General features: G+C 33.7%; 1 protein-coding gene across 1 annotated transcript in view; it reads left to right on the forward strand.

Annotated features, from left to right (window-relative positions):
* The window catches only part of LOC105259379 (hemicentin-1), a 65,413-nt gene that overhangs the window by 16,068 nt on the left and 24,458 nt on the right, over window positions 1–24,887 (forward strand). Inside the window, exons 3-4 of the mRNA XM_025411206.1 lie at window positions 10,664–10,774; window positions 12,148–12,351. Coding sequence (XP_025266991.1) covers window positions 10,664–10,774; window positions 12,148–12,351 — 315 coding nt within the window. The remainder of the gene's footprint in view (window positions 1–10,663; window positions 10,775–12,147; window positions 12,352–24,887) is intronic.

Raw genomic sequence — 24,887 nt, forward strand, 5'->3', positions numbered from 1 at the left:
ACAACATAGATGTTTGGTTGCGACTGGAAATCATACCCACTACATTGTGTTCTATCCATCGAAGTCTGTGTACACCATACCAATCTACTACAGTATGATTAATTATCCCGGCGGATATATACGGTCTCTACATCGTCACTCGCGAACAGAACAAATACGTTCGATGCAGTGTTAACGGTGGGTTCGCAGTACGATGCAATTCACATACAGAGTATATCTGGCTGATATCTGCTAGCAGTTCGTGGCCGCGCTTTGATCGCATGACTACACATCCGGAAATCGGAGGCAGGGTAAATCCGTACAATGTCAAAATTAAGATGACGCGTTCTACCAATGTTTGGACGACCGTCTCTTGCCGTCATGTCGCCGTTGAAGTTGCAGTCAAGTTTCGAAGCCACTTTACACTCCCACTTGAATCTTAGCTGGCAAAAATACTTTTGACTGCGATCTGGAGAGGTGGATTGCTGTCCTCTTTCCACGGCGCGAAGGACTTTCCGGACGCAGAAGTCGACGAAAAGTTGCTCGCTCGCTCTGCGGTTTGTCGCGCTATAAGAAATGCTCTTTTGGAACGGAGTTGGTGAAGAAGGTCCGCGACGAAGCCGGACGGAAAGTTGCCGCCGACCATCGGAACAAGAAACGTCATCGCTGTAACGATCGCGAACTCTCCTTAACGCGACATCTGATGATTTAGCGACCGTCCTTTACAGCACCCGCTTGAATCTCGGCCCCGGGTCACTTGTACGGAACAAAGAATCTTTCTTGTAACGTGTACTTGGTCACGTGCGCGACATCTTATTGGAAGCGACAATCGAACACTCTGATGCAAGAACCACATTGATATTGACAAAGTAAAGAGGATTCGAGAATTTCGATTAACCTGTCGCAATTGACTTGTATTAATGCCATGAACTTCCTAATTGTGCATATATCTATAGTTGAAACAATTTGAGGAAAATCAAGTCTACGATAAAAAAATTACTTTATAGTTATATTAAATTACTTTATAGTTATTATAGTTATATTGAAATTCGCGCACTTTTTCAACATATTTCGTACATATTTTACAAGTTAAAATTATTAAAAATTAAATAACTTGTTTGACATTTAAAATCCGGCATAATCTCTGGAAAAAATACATTGAAAGTTAGTTTACATTTTCGTACAAAATATATTAGATTAATAATAAGGTTTCTTGGATATAAAAACATTAATTATAAAATACTATACATAAAAAATTTAGTCAACTCAAAATGTTTTGTAGAAATAGTGGAAATTTTTCAAGTCACTTTTTACTATTTTTTTATTATTCAAAACAGTCAATTGCCGCACGTAATTTATTAAACTTCCTTAAAAATGCAGAAGATACAGAAATGTACAGAAATATCTTTTCAGTGATGGCACTAGTAATTAAACGTACATTTCTGTCTATATTTAGATATATTTTTATATTATTCACGCAGTTTTCGCATTCCTTGATGGACGTGGTCTGTAAAATCCATGTAGAACCCGCAAGTATCTTTTTCGAGCTCGACGAGAAATATTTGCCGTACGCTGCCCCGTTTTAGTCCTTTCTTTAGACACGTTAGATATTTCCGTCAAGCATGAAATATACGAGAATAAAATATTCACGTTGCGCGATATGGAGAGGTGTATCATTTTCCATAAAAAATAAAAAACTAGAGCCATAATAGTCTCTCTCTGTCGATCTCGCGAATATTTAACGTGCGATTCGGTAAAAATATTTCCTAGTTTTGGAATCACGTTCGAGAGGTAAATCACAATTATTACACAGAAAGGAAAACCAAAGAATGTTACGTTTTGTTTTGTTTTGCAGAATTTTCTTATCAATCATAGAACGTTCGAAGAAACGATTCGAAGAAACGGGAGAATCGTTTCGTTCGTCATCACATATATTTAATTAAATGATATCGTGAGCGAACGTATTAATCGGGTTCGGTCGATTGGTTATGAGACTTATCTTAAATTGGCGTTGAATTATATAATATCCGCGCGCCGATTTGAATATTCACACGTGCGTGTACAAGATAACGTACACGTGCCTCGCTTGCTTCTCGCACGTCGCTTTTTCACTAATCGCGCACAGATAATTATGCCATTATCGAAACGGAAATTACGCGTTCTGTCAAAGGCGTGCATGCAACGTGAGAATTACATTCCAGTCGATAGTTTAATTAATAATGAACATCACAATAATGAGATAAAAGGTAATTAGATTTAGATTAATTAAATTTTTCCATCCATGATTTTATAGATATGTGACACATATTATCACTATATTTTTAGATATTATTTTTTCTATACATAAATTTTTGTCGCAACATTAATCTAGAGATTACAATCTTTTATGCAAAAAAAAAGTTTTTAATGGCTTGACTTAATTTCTAATAATATAAATAATTTAAATAATGAAATGTCTCATTAATATAGGAAAAATTCTTAAAAAAGGTTACATCATGTATTATGTATGTGTGTTACCGTTATTTATTTAAACTGCTTGAATTCAACTTATGATGCTAAGTATTTCTCAACTCTATGAAATTTCCCTTTGATAAGTTAACGTTTTTTTTAATTAATTTAGAAATATGACACGTCGCAAAAATTGTGTGAGCAAAATAAATGTTTAATATAATCGAAATAACATCCTACGTCAAATACACCTGAAACTGAACTTCGTTTCACACTCTATTTTCTCTTTGCGGGTGTATACCCCTATGGTACATTTCGGTCAATATAGCGGATGTAGCCATCCTTTTAACACAACGAAACAATCTTATACCCGCATAAGATAAAGGAATAAGAGAATAGAGATCGAGTATCTCGTTTTGTCTCTCAGTCAACTCGAAAGCAACTCTCTCTTTCGAGCAACTTTTCTCCATTTTTTTTCCCTCTCTCTTTTTCTTTTTTTCTAAAAGCAACGGGATGTGAAAGATTACGGAGAAGAATGATGCAGAAAGAGGGAATTTGAAACAAAAATACAAGCGTATTAGCGGCGAGAAGGGCGCAAAGAGGCCAAAGGTACGGAATGAAAAGAAAAGAAAGAAAAAACTGTCGCTATCGTCGGTAGTTAGAGAACGCGCTTCGACAAGCCCGTTGTTTCGTTGGACCTGCGGCGTCGGATTATACCGGATGTATATCTACGGCGTGTACATGACCCTTGGCCCGAGCACGTACGAGACCATACAAAGTTCACATATGTGTTGCGTATATTTGAGAGAGAGGGGAAGAGAGAGAGAGAGAGCAAGTAATACGCGATAGAACGGATATTGCACCGTGCGATATATACATTCTTCATCTGTGTTTGTCGATGTCTCTCTGTTTCTCTGGCCGGATCGTATTCACGTGTGATTTTTCGTATATTACCGTATAGGGATACCGAAGCCGCACGCTTCCGATTTCGAGATTTCATATAAATGTACAAAGATTTGCATCGCATAATCTATATACTTGCAAACGAAATTGCAACGTGCAACAGACTTTCTTTGTACAATTGTTTTCATATGAAATACATCTGAAGATGCAGTACCTAATTCTATATTAGTTGCTTTAAAAATTATATGAAAGAATCAAATTTTAAAAATGCTTTACGTGAATAAAAAATCTCACTTGCAAATTATCATCATTATCATATTCTTTCATAATATATAAATAATATTTACACAATTATATGTTTTGAGAGTGAAAAAGGAAAAAGGAAAAGAAAAAAGAATTGATGAACGAGGCAATATATTCATCAAAAATTCTATTCCCTTATTTTACTTTAATTGCATCAACGATTTTTAGTTATACAAAGAAATCGATCAAATCTGACATTTAACAAATTAATTTACTAGATGTCGGCATTTTTATAAACATCTGTGCAGATAATAATGTTATGTATGTGATAGCATAAAATATATATATTCCTCGATCGTGAAAATGGTAGTAAAACGCGGACTTTGATGGACTTCATTGGTAATGCTAGCAGCTTCCAAGGCAATTATTGTAATGAAATCTTCAAACTCATTGCGACGCATAATAAGCTATGGTGGCAGACGCCTTCGAGCGCTGGGACAAGATAGTTTTGTCGAAGCAATCTGTCTGAGTCAGCTTTATCGATAGGATATCTCTCTTTAGTCCTTTCGCCAGAGAGACAGATTATGGAAAATCGGACAAGAAAGGATCATCGGCTTTATGTCATAATGAAGAAAATATATAATGAGCATAGAGTTTAATCGGTATACAATTTAATAGACGTGCATCAAATAAGCGCGATATTTAAAATAAATGATCTAGACAGTACCTTAAAAGATGTCTAAAAACAACTTAAAGATATTTTAAATATTGTTCTTTTTTTAAATAATTTAAAAAAATCTTTTGACCTCTTTACACTGTCTGAAGAGTCACTTAAATAAATCTTATATAATTATATCTTATATTAAATCTTATATTAAATAATCTTATTTATACAGACAAATCATATATTATATATATATATATATATATATATATATATATATATATATATATAATTGAGAATCCACGCGTTTACGTAATACAATTTTGTCAATTACGAAAGATAGATGATAGAGTGATTCGATATAATTTTAGAAATCTTTCAATTTTATTCTGTTAAATTAGAAAGCTGTCTGAAAAGAACTGTTGAATTAAAAAATGTCTTGAATTAAAAAATAAACTATCTTGAATTAAAAAATAGTTTAAATCATTCTAGTGATTGAAAAACATATTATAACAGAAATTTTTATAAAATTTTAAATATTGTTGCAAATAAAAAGCACTATATAAGATATTATTATATATTGTTTTTATGCAAATATGTAAATTATTATTGTAATTATATATTGTTTTTATGCAAATATCGAAAATATGTAAAACGTGAAACACAGTTACTTTCTGTTCTGAGTTCTTTTCTGAATTCTTTCAAACGATACGACATAAAGAATTGTACGGTCAGTGATTGCTTTCAGTGATTCTCACGAGATATCTTTATTCTTTTCCATAGCGTTTGCGTAGCGCTGTTTCCTCAGAACGAGCGCAGGAAATTGCGTCGCTGTGTAAGTGGAAAAGTAAACCCTTTCGTCTATAATATTAACGAGGAAGTTAAGTTTGTTTTGCAGTTAAATTGTTTTGCATTAGCACGCAGTCTTGGCGCATGTAGATCTAAATTACTATTTCGCTGCAAAACTAATCTTATATATCGTAACAACGTAAACGCAAACTTGTTATCCTTTTTGATTGTTGCATTTCTAGTGCTTTACGATTGCCGATTGTGAAGTTTCATTCTTGCACATGTTAATATTGCAAATAAACTTATTCATGATTTAATTATTGAATCCAATTATATCATTAATTTATTAATAATAATATATACGACAATTATAAATTTGAGATATGAAGATAATTTATTATTTATAAGAATTTATTTCTTATTATGACATGTTTTTTTCATTTTTTCATTTTTTCCTTTCTTCATCTTGTCTCTCTCTCTCTCTCTCTCTCTCTCTCCCACTGCTCTTTAACGCTCCCAATGCTCTTTATCATGAAAGTCCAGTTTGCAACAATAAAAAGAAAATAGATGTATTTTTTCGTAAAAATTGGTAATATATTTCTTATATTTTCGATCAAATTTCCTAATATCTTTCCAATTTTGCAATTGATAAATAATAATGTAATATAATACTTTAGTCTCTTTTATGAATAATATACACATAGTAACGCATCTCATGTATGCATATATTTTGACACTCTTTATAGGGTACTTTTATCGAGATCAGTTTAACGAACCATTCTAAATTACCATCGCAATTTCACTTTTGATTAAACGTAGTAGTATGATAGTTATCCGATGTCTATTATGACGAGTAATGCTGTGTTTATTACTACGAATATTAACTGTGATTTCCTGAGTTTATAGTCGCCACAATGCCACTTTTGAGGCATGCTTTTTGAGAATAGCCACAAAAGTGTGTCGTGCCGACACCTATATCCATGATATTCTCGCTCCGCTGCTCCCCATCTCGCAGGATTAACGAACGTGTTTTGATTCGGCACGTGCGGAAAAAAGGGGAGGAGAAGAGATGTGGAATAGAGGCGTGATATAGATAGGATGGAGACGGTAGAAGCACGAAACGTTCGCCAAAGCGGAACGCGCTCGCGGAACGAATCGGATCACCCTATTCATCGGCGTAGCATTGACGAAAATAATCGGAACGAACGGCCGCCCCTTTAGAATTCATATATACGTTCCCTTTCGTCTGGGTGTGCGCGAACTCGATTCTTTTTTTTCACACAACATCGACAGACGCTTTATTTTTTTGCAATTGCCACCGCGCCGTTTTATGAATAAAAAACATACTTTTGTCCATGAACACTTCTATGTGTTTTCTGTGGAAATATTTTTCAATCATGGGCGCAATTTCACACATCCCCCGTATATGACTAGTAGTCTAATCGGCCTATTTTCATACATTGAAAATTAAAAAATTGCCATGAAACTTTATCGCGGTGTATCACCATGCATACCAATGACTCGATGACTAAAGTGAATGCGATGACAAAAGTGAAATTGCGATGATAATTTAGAATGGTTCGTTAAACTGATCTCGATAGAAGTACGCAATAAAAGCTTGCGCGATGATGTCAAAATATATGCATGAGACATTACTGCATATAAATTATTCATAAGAGAAACTAAAGTATTGTATATAATTATCATTTTCAATCGTATTATATTCTTGTATGGTATTTAATTATAATTAACTTTTGCTCGCAATCCAGCAATTAATGTCATAATTAGCAGTTAGAAAATTTTATCTATAGAATCAAGCAAAATATTATTCTCAATATCGTACCCTCTTGCGACGAACCGATGGCTTACAGCGTGCGCGAATTTTGATTTAAATTTCTTATACCGTAGTCATATTTTATCAGAGCGAACTTTCGCGTGAGCGATGGGTAATGTAAAGTTCGTGCCCGAAATCAAATCCTGCATGCCGTTATGGCGCGCTCGGTCGCCGTTAGCACATCGATACGGCTTCATTTGCGCACCAGCACGCGAACCGCAGTAAAATTTTTTTATGACCACGCCGGGAGCGAAAGGCGGAAGTAACTTTTTGGCGACTCAAATTAACCAGCGTAACTGCGAGCACGACAATTACCACCCGATGGCTCGGTCGTCCGTTACTGCCTATTCCCTTCTCTCTTTTACCCCCATTTCACACCATTGCCGCCCATACCGAGCTCGGTATTAATCACGAAAAACAGTTTCGGACTTCCGGTGCCCACCGACGCCGCATTCTCGATGCTGATGATGTTCCCGAAATCAAGAGCTTTTATAAACAATAAATCTGAACAGTCCCGCGTTGGTACGCAAAGTACTCGAGTTCGCGAATAAAATGACCGTGCTGATGAACTGTACGTGTACGAGCAAGCGAAATTGTGGAATAGAAATGTAAAATAATGCAAATTGCAAAAAGGTAATTTTGCATATATCAATGGTCTCAATAATAAAAAATGTAAAACAATAATATAATTAAAAATAAAATATCGCTATCTGTAGAATAGAATAAGATTCATTTATATATGAAAAAATAAAAACTTTACAAAGAAAAAAAATTGAAAAAAGTAGGTACATTTTCTAATTATTTGACTTGATTATTTAATTTTAAATTGAGTGATTTGTGTAAAATAGAATTTTTTTTCATTTGAAAGCTTGTATACGTTATGAACATCAGAGACGAGATACTTGTAAAAGTTAAATTTTAATTATATGAAAATCTTGTATCATGTGCGTGAACGCTAAAGAAGCAGAGTTTACTTTCAAAATTTAACTCCAAAATTATACTGAATATGCATATATACTTTGTTATAACTCCACGTGATAGTATTTTACGAAAACTTCGGCATATAATCGGCTATGAGTTTTGCGATAATTACATGCAACATAGTCGACCACAAAGTGTACGAAAGCACGTTCTAAATATATCGATCGATTTAAGACACATAAACGTAGATGAAAAGCATATTTTATGAAATATATAAGAGATGACTCACTAAAAATAAAATACTACGACAATACTGCCTGTATATTTTATTATAAAGATATAAAAAACATAATGCGAAATCAATTTCTATTTTCGTAGATTTTTTCCAAGGACTTTTTTCAGAATTATATGGATATTTTCATAGGACCGCGCGCGCTGTATCGCCATAACCGTAAATATCACTGCTGGCGTTCATAATTCTGAGAAAATTATGTCCTGCCTTAGTAATTGGAAAAGGGAGAAAGGGGAATATATATATTAATGGCGCAACATTACGCGCGTTAATTGTTGCTGGCTACCGGTTTACTGTTAATGCGAGATCTATTTCTGTATTAATCTTTCGTCGCCCTAATGAAACAAATTTAATCATCATCATCTCGCTGTCGGATCGAAAGTCACTTATTTCGTAGGAACCAAGTAAATAAGATGAAAAATGATTGCGCGGCCTGGGGAATGATCTTGCGCGCGCGATCGTTTAGCTTTTAGCTAAACGTGATGGATAATTAAAGGGAAGAAAGTGGCCGACATGAAGTCGGACGTGAAAGCGCGTGCGAGTCGGATAATAAATTGAGTTTTACCAGAGGGATCGGTTTCATTAAAGCACGATAATTCTCGTCTTAGTATAGAGCAGCCGCGGCAGTTTCTCCGCGAAAATAAATAACGGCAGTAGTGCAGGTGCGCCACTGTCAGACCTGTCGCGGATTAATGGTGCGCCTCGCTGCGCCGCGTCGCGCGTTACGTCGTTCTCGACTACTGGAACTGGCGTTCTTACGAAGGGACTTCGCCTTTAAAAAGGAGGTCGCAACCGAGATCGACGCGAGTGCATCATGTTCCTCCTTCTTAAGGAAACGGAGAGGCAATCGAGATACGTAACGTATTACACGGCGGACTATGATACTACAAAGCGGCAAATACTACAAAGGCTAATACCGATAAATGATGCCTTCCCGCATACCATTTGTCAGGATTACGAAGATGTAGAACCAAGGGGAAAGGAAACACTCTCGAGAAAGAGAGGGGAGAAGTGGGAGAAAGACAGGGAAGGAAATAGGAACCCGCAGAGACGGTATCCATAACAACGAATCTAAAAGCGTAGAAAGAACGCCTCACACGTCTATTACACTTTCACGATTCACGCGATTCTACTGCTGATGATGATGATGTATGCGATATAATATTCATGATCTCATTCGGAATGTATTTGTATCCGAAGAATTATTCCAAGCAAGAAATTAGAAATTAAATATAAAATGAGAAATCTCAAAAATACATTTATCGATTCGTTCCTTATTCAAATTAAAAACTTTAACAAAACTGATCTCAATTGCAATCAACTCTGTGTAAATTGAAAATAGTATAAAATAAGAATGTAATTATCGGAAACTCTAATACAATAAATGGAATAAAAAGATCTAAGATGTTTAAAAAATAGGGAATTTCTGTTAATCAATCTGTTAATCAATCTGTTAATAAATAATCAGAATTTTCACTGGGAAATTGATGCCGTGCAAATTTAATCTACGAATTTATTATCTGTAAATAATAAATGTGATAAAACGAAGAAAGCGATATCATAAATTCTCTTCATAAATTTTATATATACTGTATATACGAAAATTTCTTGTTAAAAATGTATTAACATAAGCAAAAGTGTATTCTGAAGTAAAATATATTTTATTATAATGTGAAAGAGAGAAAAAAAGCTATTGAGATATTTAAAATTGATAATGTCACATAAATTAGAATTATAAAAGATATTGTCAAGAAAGATATAACTTCTCTCTTACTAGCAGCAATAATGCATTTGATGTACAAGTTGAAAAAAGCAATTGTTCTTCGCCAAATTAATCTTTAATTTCAAGAGTTCCCGACTGTCCTTCTTGATATACCATGAAAGAAAATTGCAATAAAAATAAATCGCTCCATTCCAAATGCAGAATCAAAATCATTTTTTATGCGGCGGGAAATGATTCCTGCTGCCAAGAAGGAAAATAAAGTAGAACGTAGCAGCGTTTCTCTCAGTGCGATCTTTCGGTATAATTTTTGCGATTATAATTTTTCAATTATATCACGGAATTCCGTTCACCAAGTGATTTCCCGACCTAACACGAGCATCGCAATCTTATTTTTCCGTAAATTCCATTCTCGGTGCGCGATAAAGCGCAGCTTCTCCGCGCGTGCGAAATACCGTTCTTATTTTAAGTTTACCAGCAAACTTTATGTCTGTCCATCCAATATTTGATAACGCAACAATTCCCGGCTTCCGGGCCGATTCCGAGAGCAGAAGTGGCACCGAGAAGTGGGCGCATCACCCGATACATACGCTCGTCAGAAATACATCGCGACGTACCTCGGAGCGACTCGATATCGATTTCAGATTTCAATTTAATGCCGTCACGATATCTCAGGCACGATCTTCCAATACCAATTTCGTGTTATCGGACTTTTCGTGTGACGTGCCCGTCCCGTGCAGCTCCAACGCATCGCGAGTCCGGGACATCCGCGGCCGCGCATCGCATCAGAGTCGCGAGACCAGAAAAGCCTCTCGCAGGCTCATGAATATTCTCGACGATAACTATATCGACATTTCTGTTGATTTTCAGTGCCGCCGCACGTGATCAAGATCGTCGATGAGAACGGGAACGAGAAGACCTCGACGGTTGGGCCGTATTTGGAGGGCGACAATCTACGACTCTCCTGCGACGTCCATGGCGGTGAGTATCGTAAAAATGGAGTGTGCATGGCAGCAACGTCTTTTTCAATCTCCAAAAACTACATGATTCTCTGTGTCTCGTAATGCGAGGCTCGTGCATGCCCTGCGTAATCGATATTAACAGTCAACAGGAAAATGATTCGAACAGAATCTTTGTTTATTAAGCAATATTTTATTTCTGTAAAAATGGAAGGATTTATTTTAATATATATAATAATATTTACTATGTATAATAATGTTTTAATAATTATTACTTATTATTATCTTTGATCTTATCTTTAATTATATTATTATCTTTAATACTAAGATTTCAATCATGTATATATTAATTGATTTATGAGACTTGGAATATCTACGAGTATGTACATATATTATGCTTATAATACATTAATTACATGCATTAACGTCCATTAATTTCCTATATAAATGACATAGTCATTAATTATATTGTAAATTAAATATTTATGTACTGTTCTGCAAAACATCGTTATTTAATGAATAAATAATCGGCGTGTTTATATTGCACACGTATAACGTTAAGCAATGGTTAACGTGTATTATGGAAATAATATTGCAAAAGTAGTTGTAAAGTATCTTTATATATTTTATATTGTTAATATCTTTTGTTTATTTTGTAGATTTCTAAAAAAATGTGCAATATTAATAATCTCGAAATTAAACATGATAGAATATAACTAAATTATCTTTTGAACATATAGATTATGCTTATCTACTCTAAAATATAATTTAACATAAGTTGATAACATAAATTATCAATATTTTAAAATGCAAAACAATTTTATGTACATACGTTAACCAATCGTTATTGGAATAACTTTGTAATATTAAATATTTGCATTAATCCTTGTTAATTTAGTGAATGTCTACACAAGCATATTTTTTATCATTAATTATATTACAATATCATTTGGATATACTACACAATAATGCAGATAGTTATGAATAAATAAATCGAATATTATTTATGCTTTATGTTGATAATGTTGATTATTAAACAGTTGATTATTAAACAGCATTCTTTTATAATGAAAAATTAATTTCATATTCCTCATTTATTAATTCTTTCTAACGATTATATGCTACAATTATTATATTTTATTTTTTTTATCGCGAGTAACCTCGTAACAATATCCATACCGCTAAATCTACAGCGGTATCTCGCAATAGTTGCGAGTTTATTGAGCGCATAGAGATATCGATAAATTCTGTTAAAACTCGAGCATCTCTCTATACGCGCGCTTCCGCTCTGAAAAGACCTCCGCGAAGCGTCGCGTTTCGTCGATACCGAGTGCGATAATTTTTCCGCCTAGCTGACACGCAGCGAGCTGAAACGAAATTGATGTATTTCCGTAGGTAAGCCGGCCCCGACAGTGTCCTGGTATCGCAACGACAAATTCGTCACCAACCGGATTACGGTACTGCGCAACGATGTGACACGCAGCGAGATCGTTATACAAAATTTGAGCCGGGACGACGTCCACACGGTGCTGACTTGCAACGCCACGAATAACAATAGGTCGATCCCGCTGTCGTCGTCGGTCCGCGTGGACATGAATTGTAAGTATCCATATATCCGTTCTGCCATAAAAATTCGCCCTCTCGACTCCGCTCGTCGATGAAAACGTGCCGCGGGACACGTTTTATATATTGACATTTTTTTAATTCGCGCGAAATATGATAATTGCAATTGCCTAAGCAATACGATAATAATGACGTGCCGTTACATCGTATGATTAAAATGAAAATTCTGTCTTTAGAATATTCATGAATATATCATCTGAATTTCTCGTCAAAATATGAGGGTTCTACGCGACGTATATAATAAGCGTTCACAGCACAATTTTCAAACATCTTCTATTGGCACTAATCGTCTTACGTCTGACAATGACAAAGATATGTGAACTTAGATAGCTGAATTCTCTCGATCCGGTAATAGGATAGAAGTTGAGCGTGTGCTTGAGGGACGTGTAATCCGGAACTCTCTGTGTGATATTGCATTTGCCTTTCACTTACTGCGAAAGAGGATTCGTCGAACATCTCGACTGTATTATATCTATCGTGCTATTGACAAACCGTTCACATCATCGGTGAGATGTTTATCGGGATAATAGAAAATCCGATGGCCATTTTTCTAGATCCATTTGTGCGCGAGCCGACGACGAGTGAACTTCCGAAAGGAAAGAAGGAAGAAAAGGAAGAGGAAGGGAGGATACGAGAACTCGTCGATATAGAGAGATGAGATATTCGACCGCTCTTGGCCAGAGTTCGTCGGCCCGTGTTGAGAGGATATAGATCCATCCGAATTTTGATACGTATTCGAATCATAAAATAGTGATTTCTCACTTTCTCGCACTCTGTCCGTTCTTCAGAAGATTATATTCAATCGAAGAATTTATTCGGTAACACAATATTCGCGCGCCTTCCGTTCTAGGTCAAATCTATGTCCATATTCTTCATCATAAAATTTAATTCCTTTTATTATTTATTCATGTGATAGAATCTATTGAAAGTTGTAGCATAGCACTTAAGTTGCGCGATATAACAATTATAAAGTGCTATCAAATATTAATAAAACATTATTTAACTTTATATCATATCTCTCTTTTATTATTTATATAGAGCAATATCGAATTTTGATCGTAAGACATATTGTCGGATTATATCAACTTAGAATGCTCTATATATTTAGCAGATGAAAGTCAATAGGGTACAGTAGAAAATGACGATGCTTCTTTGAACCACGGAATACGTCGTAATAACGTTTACAACATGGATACCTAAGGCATACAAAGCAATGTCAAACATCCAGATCAATACCATTGGTGTATTGATATAGATGTTTGATATCCATACCAATGTCAAATATCCATGCTAATACAGGACAATCCCAGTGTACGGGGATCTAGAACAATCAGTGTTTCCCTCTGTTTATACAAGAAGAAGGAAAATCTAATATTAAGAAAAATATATCTTCTCCGATTAATTTCTATTTTCTTCGCCCTTTATTTATAGGAATATCTTTGTCCGATATACAGAAAGAAAAACCAATGAAAAAGATTAATAATTTAGCCTTCAAAACTGCACTCACTTGAACGAAAAGGATATATTCGATAAGAGCCAACAAATATTGACATTCTTTCGAACCGACTCGTCGACTCTATAAGTCCTATAGCTAGAATGTCGACACGTAGTAGATATAGAACGCGATGTATTGGCGATGGAGATGAGATGATCGCGTGTTTCTCACCGCAGCATGAAATCAGGATGGACGGTACAATTTACGGACGTTACGATCCAGAGGACGCACTCCGAGCTCTTCCCCAGAGGAACCTTTGCATTCTTTACGAGATCGGAGGCCCGCATCGCCCATAGCAACGATGCGTGAATGGCGCGTTAAAAAAAAAAAGAGAAAGAGAAAGGAAGAGAGAAAATGCCGGGGACAAGGGTGCGAATCCGCCGTTAAAGTGTGAATAACGTTCGGGCCAACGTAGTGCGTCTTCTCGCGGCGTGGAATTCGATTATCCCAGACGTGATTTAAAATATTCCCGATAGCAGCGGCAGCGCGATGCTAGCGGCAAATTCCGACTGCGTTATTTCCTTTTTCTGTGGGAGTAGAGATAAAGGCGAACGTCACGTACGGCTCTACTTTCGCCGACTCTTCGCGAGCTACTGCCTTGAAGAAGGTAGATTATCGCGAAATCTCTTTTCGTTCGATCGCGTCTTACAGTGCGATGAGAGATGCTGAAACGACTCTTCCCCAGGATACGGAATGACAAAATCGTTATATAATGAGAACGAGATAACTTTTGAAGTCCTCTAAAATGCGTTTCCCGTAAACGCTTATTCCATTCAAATTGAATGTTTTGAAAACAAATATACGGCTGAAAATTGAAATCCCTCGATTAACGTTACAATTTTGTACTATTTACAAAATGTGTATATGATACGTGCAACCAGAATAATATCTAAATAATAATATCATATTATATAAGCAAATTGCATGAAATTTTATTCTTTAATATAAATGTACGCTTATATATCACATTTTTTTATAACTGTCTAAAGTTTCAATTTCCAAAATTTATCAATTGTTGTTTTTAAACTGATTCTTCATAAACAAATGTATAAATTGATTGATGCCATCCATGATAATATGATTTAAAAAAACAACTTTGAAGAAAATGAAATTATTATAAATGTGAACATCTCATTATATACATCTTTTATATAATAAGAATTTTTAGATATAATTATATGCAAAAGAAAGAATATAAGCTAACTATTGTACTGTACAATTATAACTATTATACGATGAAAAGAAAGTTTTGAAAGCAGATCATCAAGAGTATGGCAATTAAAAATATTGAAGATGAATAAATACATCGTTTATGGGAAAATAGAGTTTGTTTTAAATATATTTTAATGATAAAATCAATGAGAAAGTAGACACGCCAAGCATTCGTGAAATTCTTATATTGACGGCGTACATAAAAAACATTAAAAGTCCACGAGAATCTTCATTAAAGAAATACAGAGAAAAGTTCAACCACGATTTAAAAGCAATGGACGAAGTATAATGAAAACATACTCTACGGCTCCGACTCGAACTGACTGTAATTCGAATGTAATAAGAGAAACTTTTATTCGCGCTTGGACGTAATTAAATGTGCATATACACGATAGTTTTACTGGCTAATTGATTTTCTCGCAAACTTTTAAAAGAGAGAAATTTTGTGTATCTTTATAATACATGCACAAATAAGATTTCAATTTTTTTTACGAATTTTCAAAACTTTTAATCGACAAAATAACATTTAACATTTGAGCGCGCGATATTTTTGAGACACATTATGATATTGGTTACAATATATTACATAGAGTACTTCTCTCTTGTTAATAAAAAGGTAATTTGGTCATTGATATATTTACTTAATGTGAGAAAGAAGAAATCAGAATAAAAGCTACAAAATACATATATATGATAAAATATATTCTATATATGTGTAAAAAAAGTATAGTAACATTTTTCTAGATTCACGATTCGTGACTACTTCTGATAAAGCTTGTAGATGACATTTCGGTGTAAAAGTCGGAATGAAATCGGTTAAACACGCGACCTACGTAATAGCAAATTATTCAAGATAACGTGAAATTATCGGACGATTTTACGTTGGGCGAGAAAGACAAGAGGATTAGATCCCATTAGCATACACGAATTGGATTGGAGCAATGCCGTTGTCTCAGTTAAATCGATTTTTATCAGGTATTGTTACGCGACGCCTGCCTTCGAAAACGATTTGAGAGTGAGGGTAACATGAAACGAGGAACGCTTGTCGCGTTTCCAAACTGATTTGAATTCCTCCTTTTTTGCTTAAACGATCTATTTAACATAACTTTATTGCGAAGAATGTAGAAAAAGGTATACTATTTGCTTAAAAATAAGAAGTATATTATATAAGTAGTGAGCTCGAAATCGATTCTTGAGAGAGAAAAAGGCAAATCTAAGTTCTCATGTCAATCTCTATCTCATGTCAAATAATTTTGTATTTATATTCCTTGGCTTCTCAAACATTTAAAAATTTATTTGATAATTAATTTAAAGATAAAGAGTTGAGTAGAGCAAAGCATGCATAAAAGATTTTATTATTAATTATATATAATCATATTGATTCTATTTTATTGATTGATTTTTCTTTCATTAATAGACAGTTTTCGATCAATTAGAGTATATTTTTCCGGAAATATTAATATTCTATATACATTGATACACATTATATCATAATGATAAATAAAATAATTGAATATTAGGAACGATACGGTATTCTCTGGGATATTTAAGGGAAACAGTGCAAAAGAGAGAGAATGTTTTCTTCAGGGCGGATATCATGGTTGTTCGCAACGGTCTTTTGACGATGGCGACTTTTGCGCTCGATATGCGACGCTCAGTAACACGGATTTCCCGTGTAATATATCTCCCTTTCACGTAAAAGCGCGCAGTCCCTTTCAATATGCCGAGAGCGGCGCTGAGCGTTAGTGCGCGGACCATCTTTTTCGGCTGATTTTGGCAAGTGTTCGCGCGCGCCATATGTAATGGCGAACGCCACGTTATTCATTTCGCTGACAGAATACAGAAGTCATTTGTCGACTCGCTAGCGTGCTGACTTGACAATACCTATTAGATGCATCCCGTGAATACCTAGCTGTCTATCTTTCTCTCTCTCTCTTTCCTTTCTCTCTCTTTCTCGTTCTCTCTCTCTCTCTCTCTCTTTTATATAGGCTATTACCTTAGCCACTCAGACGTCAGAAGAGCCCGACAAATGTCCTCGCAGACAATAAAGGAACTAATGAGCGATTAGCATGAAGTGTAGGTATAGAAGTGAATATTATAATCAAAAGAATGATTGATTATTAATCACGATAAATTTAGCAAAAATAAGGAATTCATGTTATTCATGTGATATACTGAATTCCGAAAATTAATTTTCTGAAATACATTTTTTATAAATGTAATCTTATTTTAAAGGAGTTGATTTATTTTAAAAAAGATTTTCTTATTTTTATTGTTCTTCTTTATATTTTTATCTTTCATCTTTATACGAAGATATATAACTATTACAGTTTAATTTTGATTTCACAGATTCTTTAATTTATTCAAAATTAATTTTTTTTATAAAAATAATCTATCTTCAAGAAGAAACAAATTTTTATTATTTAATTTTTATTATCAAAAATTTAGTATATATATATATATATATATATATATATATATATATACATCTTTAAGGTTTAAAAGTTTTTTATTTTTAATTTAAAAAACTCTATTCTATACCAAGATATTAATTTAGGGACTGAATTAAAAAGATATTTTTAGAATTATTATAGAATTTGAAATTTATAGATATTTAGAATTTATTTTTACAATTTATATCTGGAATCAACATCTATTATCTCAGTTAAATAAATTGATCCTTTTAAGTGAAAGAACGACAAATGTATTTAATATACTAGCGTCAATAAATTTAACTCAACCAATTCACAATTTGATAAGTCAACAGTTTATCCCTTTAATGCACTCAATAAGTTTCCATAGTAAAGTGTCTTTCACATTTCCGCCCTCAAGGCTTGGCGTGCATTGCTTTGCACTTTGACAATTTGCAACTATGGTGTTGAAGGGAATCAAAACGATCGTTACCCCGGGATGCTCTTCCTCCAGCGGCGTTTCATTATCCGCGCGAAATTGAATCCGCCGATCAATTACTCGTCTCTCTGAGAAGTACGCCTTCTTCGCGTTCTCGAAAGCGAGAAGCATCTCGCGATTGCCCTTCCTCTTTCCGGAAAATCTCGATAGATCTTGTTCTTCTCTGCGAAAGATGCGATTGCGCTCTCGCGCATCATCTTGCGATTTCGCGCACGTATATCCGGAAACGCAGTGGAAAACGCACGTCGCCAGGACTCATCGACGGCTCCTTATTCGCGGGGTTTGGTTTTCATTCGCTTTGCAATTCAATCTACCAGAATCCCACGGGATATTCGCGTCCCTCTTCCTACTCCTCTTTCTCCTATCGTCATCGTTCCTCTTCGATATCTTGAATTGGCGTTTTCTACCACTGCGATTCGTCAAAATGATCAAATCATCCAATCTGTACGTCAAGTTCTTTGCCTTGAGTTTTTTGAATTAATCTAAATTATATTTATTTAATACATTTATCGCTTTGAAATGAAAATTTTTAATTATATTATAAAGATGGAATCGATATAGACACACACATATATCTATAATACACATATATTACAAATATATGTGTGTGCCTATATCGATTCCATTTTTTTCCAAAAACCACTCAATATGTATATATGTATGCATGTGTGTATGTGCATCCGCGCATGCGTGTGTTGCAATATTCAAGTTAAAAAATATTCTTGTTTGTTATTGAAAAAATTTTATTTAAAAAAAATTTTAAATAATTCTAACATGTTTCTTCGGTTTTGAATGTCAATATGTTGCGATATCTAAATTTGTTACTATTTCTTTTTCGCTATACAAAATTGCATAGGCATGCAATATTTATTTTATTTCTTTTTGAATCAATAGAGCCATAGGATAAAATGAATTAAAAGTGAAAACATAAAGGAATGGTAGTCGCTTTGTCGATCAAAAGTTAAAAGATTTAAATTTAAAAATATATAATTGAATATGCCAGATTTTAATTAAAAATCTTACAAATAAATGAATATTTATATATGTACCGCAATATCTATCTAATAATAATAATTTTGAAATTATTATTATTTTATTACTCCGCAAAGAGATTACAAAAATATATAGCATTTTCATGTCTCTATAATCTGTCTTCTATAGCAGCCTCAATAAAACCGAGAATGAAAGAGATTAAAATAGAATATTTAAAATTAAGAAAGAGAGAGAGAGAGAGAAAGAATAATCATTTCTTGATGATTAGAACAATCAACAAACCAAATTAAATGTGAGTGAACAAGAATAAGTTTTTAATTAAAAATCTCATTCAATCCGCTGCGTTTCGTTCACATCCTCTGTTACTGTGTTTACTTAAGTTTATTCAAGTGGAAATTTCGAAAGAGATCTCTTTCAAAGATAGAACAGCGAGAGAATTTGTAATCTTTTTATAAACCAGTAAACTCTGCTCGTCTCTGATATTGAAATAAATAACATTTATGCAACTGGCAATGTGAGGCTGATGAATCAAACGTGCCTTCAAAAACGAATCAATGATTGCGTCGTATAGCCGTATATATAGCACCGAGCAATATGGTAATCTTGCAAGATTTAAGGCCTCTTCCGGTCTGTTGCCGACCAGGTTCCGGAACGATAACGGAACAATTACTTCGCGCTTCGATGAGAACTATAATCGAGTATACAGGATGTCTCAAAGTTTATGTGCTTAATCTTAGCAATTGATTTTTTAGAAAAATTGAAATTTTTATTTATCAAGACTCTATTTTAAGGCTATATGGAAAGACTATATAGAATAATTGGTAAAATTATTATTATATTACATGTATTATTATATGTATTATTATATGTATTATTATATGTAAGATAAATATTTAAAGCTTCTAATCGGCTTCTTAAATTTAACGCTTTGTAAAATAATTAAAAAATGAAATGCTGTTTTGTCTCTTTCTTTATATTTTCTTCTAAAATTTAATTTGCATCAAGTCATATGTAACTCTTGATTTTCCAACATTGAGAGACATGTCAGTTTCTTTAGCTCGTTTCTTGTATCTCGTAAAAAAAAATATATGACTTATGGAACAACCTGTATAGCGAGAAGAGCATGTCAAGTTTGATAAATGCATATGCTTGGATAGCAAGAGTTATTAGCCATATACTGTAGTTGCAGCAGACGTCGTAGGATTTCAACAGGCTCATTGACAATCTTCTCCGTTCCGCAATTTCACAATAATTAGGTGATCGATGGAATCGTATCCATCGAAGCATCTCTATTATTTGATGAAACACGTAATCTCATCTGGAACGTGCAACGATATCGTCCATACTAAGAAATGCACTCGTATTTCTCTCAAAATTCTCTCACAAGGATCATGAAACGCTTCATTTAATGAACGAATTTTAAAGCCTGTATCTATACACATATCTGTATACAGTCTAATTACATCGAAAAACAATACGCATAGGCCATGCATCGTGCAAACACGACATTATTTACTCTTTTGTTGATCAACTTAATTAGTGGATTATTCGAGGCATGCTATTATCCGAAGTTAGTTATGGCGAAAACATTTTCAGAGAGAAGCATTATAACGGAAAATAATATTTCCTGCGAAAAATTTGACGCTTTATTAGTTACTTAAATAACCGCGTACATACATAGATAATGCATTAATATAATGCGTATAATAAATTTGAGGAAAATTAAAAAGATCAATAATTTTTCGCGAAACTGATATTTTTATCGAAAATACATGAATATATATAAAACAAAGAAAATGAATTCATAATTAAGGCAGGAAATTTTGCAATTTTCATAAGTTTTATATAAATAACATTGATGTCTCTTCAATAATGCAATATTGTTGCTTTTTTATTATATAATGTATTTTTAACAAATTGTTTTTATAAAATAAATTGTTTTGCCACAAGAATAATAATGATATTAAAAAAATACAAAATCTAAATATTGTGATACACTTGAATATACGAAGTTATTTATATGTGCATATCTTTGTAAAGTTAATGCAAGTCAAAACGTTGATATATTGATATACAATTACTTCATAAAAATTATTGAAAAAAATATATAAAAATATACGTGTATGTCTTTATTTAAGTGAATATATACTTCAGACATTTGATAATATTCAATGAATAGATTTCTTTTTATATGTAATTATGGGAGATATCATTTCTCTCTCGCCCTCCTCTCTCTCTCTCTTTCTTTCTCTTTCTTTCTTTTTCATTTTATTTCTCCATTGCGGCTTAATCCACGTAGAATGGCGTGCAATATCAACGACACCTTCATACATAGCCCCGTGAGTAAACAATATCCAAACCAGTGTGACTATGTGTTTGTGTTTCCCGTGAAACGAGCTACGATAATCTACGGTGAAATGCAGCAACCTTCCTTCTTCCACTCGAACTGAATAGGCTCATAGTCGCTGAATAGGAGACGCTCCGTGTTCGCTTGCGGTTGGCCTGAATTTTCAGACGAAATGCTGCCGAGAGAATAAGAGAAGAGAGAAAGAGAAAGAGCAAAGAAAACGTAAAAATGTAAAAGCGAAAGAGCGTAGCTTCGGGCAACGAAAAGTATGAAATCGGTCACCATCTTCCGCGAACAACCTCTACAAAATGATTCACGAAGAAGCGATTAGTACATTTTTGAAGAAAATAATATCAATTTATAATAGCGTCTGATAAGTGGCAGTCAGCATTCATTCTTGAGATTATTGCATTTTAAAATTACATTTTTGAATTTACAAATGGATATATTTATTATATTATTCACATTATTCATTATTGACATATCCATTATATCATTCACAAAATTTCTGCTATATAAAAATAATAACTAAAATTAGTTTTTTGATATATGTATATATGTATATATATATATATATACATTAAGATTAATTATATTAAATTCTCTTTTTATTATCTGACAATAATAATTTTGCGAAAATTTAAAATGCTTTTAAAACAGATGTTTATAAAAGCTGTCTCTGCACCAATTTTGATAATTTTGATTAAGTTTATAGATCAAGCAAAAATAATCTTGACCTGAAAACTTCACTTTAAAACTATACATTTAAAAATGTTGCAGTTCTTGAATTGTTCTATAAAATGATTTTTATATACATACATAAATACACACACACACACACACACACACACACACACACACACACACACACATATATATATATATACAAAGGCAAGAGCAAAATGGAATGAAAGGGATGAAAATATCTTAGCAGTTCAGGACAATAAAACTCTATTGCTGGTTCTCTATCGGAATCTGGAAACTCGCCAAAAGTAACTTTACAGTATTAATAATAGTGCGTTTTTGAAATTACTTTATGAATTTGTAAGAATTTCATTAAGCGTCATTATTTAATAATCAGGTCAAGAAGTTATAACGTAAATCAATTGATAATAATCAATTAATTGAATAAAAATAACATCCGGAATTAATATCAGTTATCGTTATTTATATAAGATACGTCGAAAACAGTCTGCGCTTCGTTTAGTAAAAATAATCGAATTTTTAATTTCGACATTATTCATTTCCGTGTATTAATAGAGAGAATCGAGATTACTTGTGATATATAAGATTTATTCAAGAGAATAAAGTGTATATTAGAAAAGTTTCATTTCGGTAAAGGCGACGTCTCACCTGCGATGCAAAAGTAAGTTCACCAACGAGAAAACATACGTGTGCATCATATTAATGTTGAAAGAAAAGCACTCGGATGTTCTCATTACGGTGCTATACAGCGCGTGTGGCGCAGCGTATTTCACCGCAATTTCTTGAAAAGCATCAGAAACGGACAGACGTTGCAATTGAAGCTATCACAACCATATGCTATTTTTAAACTCAATTTACGCTTTGCATGTAACGCCAACTTTCCTAGTGCTGGTTGAAATGGCCATGATTTAAATACGTCACATTGTGACACAAACGTAATTCAGTGCTGACGATTACTTTGCCACCTCGTCTTGTACCACCTTATTCTCCCTACTTTCTTACATATTGATACTTATATATGAATGTATAAAATAGAGATATTCTCTCGCTTAAAAATCAAATCAGATGTTATAATTTTATTACCTACTGTATGTGTTGATAAAAGTCTTAATTTAAAATATAAAAATTATATCTTCTCAACCTCTGTAATTATATAAAATATATGTGTGTGTTTATACACATGCATAATAGTCTCTCTTCTTATAAATATTCCTAAACATAAAATATACATAAATCTTTTAAATTTACACTTTCTTAATTTTTTTCTATAAGTAACAAGATAGCCATAAGTTGCGAGTATTGTGAACCTACACATATTAATGTATATTGGACCCACGAAATAGTTTCTCCTTAGAGTTTGCGGAACATTTTCGTAATTTCTTGTTTACATTTAGGGATGATAGCATAGTTACCATTGACAAAGTCAGTACTTGAACTTCTATGAATGGCTTCATCATAGCAAGACGCTGCTGTCAAGCTATCCAATGTTTCCACAAACTCAGGACGAAATACTGTTTACATGTTTTGCTTGAATGATTCATCCCATATGATTTCCCAAAGTGAAAGGATTATTCGTCGTTTAAGACAAATGTTCACTTTTGGGGAAAGAGTATTGTATACTTAATTTAATCTTTTTTTATTTTAAACATTTCATTGCGAGAATGATATTCACGATGTGAATCATGTATATATCTCGACCTCTCGCAATACAATCCCACATTCGCATGCGCTTGCATATACGCGCATGACACGGTACGCCCGCTTGTTATAATATGCGCGACAAATCCCGAGCCGTTGGAATTGCGGATTAATGAACGGCCTCGTTATGCGATGCAAGCCGTCCTTGTTCATCGCCAGGCATTCTGTCGAGGAACGATATGGCGCCCTTGGAAATCGATAACCATTAGCGTGCGCGAATACGACAGGCAGTACACACGCACATAAAACGCATATAATATCCTCTCTCTCACATACATGTAAGCGCATGCATGTCACGCATGTCTACATTTGCAAGATTTCTCATTTATAAATAAATGAATTAGAAAGAAATAAATAAATAATTTATATATTTGTTTATATTATTATTTATATATATATATATATATATATATATATATATATTTATAAATTTATATATAAGCGCATAAGCATGCATACAATCGTCGTAACTGCTATTAAAAGGACTTGCTAACGAGGAGAAAAGGAAGAATGAACAGAATAACATAGTTAGATTATGTAGAATCTCGCGGATGTCCCGGGAGGACAGAGTGTAACCGACAGGTTTCTCGTGATGCACACCGCGAGAAAACTTTAATGCACATTGCCGAGCTAGGTCGTCATAGTTCGCAAATGCGAGCCAATTTAACTTAATTCATCGCGACATCCGTCAGTACGTACAAACTGCGAGCGATAAAGAAACTTGAAAATTCTCAGTTGAAATTTCTTAGAGAAAATTTCTCAATTGTCTGAAATCTCTCACTCTCTTCGATAAAAATTGCGTGCTCTGTGAAATTTGTGAACTATTTTCTTAGTACTCGTATGAGAGAACCGCGTATCATGTCGGATTGTGTTTCAAATTTTATTGGTAACTTCATATTTCATCGAAAGCCTTAAATTTTTCGCCGGTTCTCTCTTGGGAGAATACGATATTTCTCTCGCGTTGAAGTACGAAGAAATGAAAGCAATAAAAGAGCGGTCAATATCTCGAAAAAGATCCAATCAGCAAACGCGACTTTATCACCATTCATCTCGTCTTATTCGAGCATATTCCCATTGGCCGAGATGATTGGTTAATTATAATAGCTCTTTTTTTAAAAACCATTAATGCTTAAATATTCCTATTCCAAGATC

This window comes from Camponotus floridanus, unplaced genomic scaffold (genome assembly GCF_003227725.1).
Source record: "Camponotus floridanus strain SB8 unplaced genomic scaffold, Cflo_v7.5 scaffold105, whole genome shotgun sequence".
Taxonomy (NCBI): Eukaryota; Metazoa; Arthropoda; class Insecta; order Hymenoptera; family Formicidae; genus Camponotus; species Camponotus floridanus.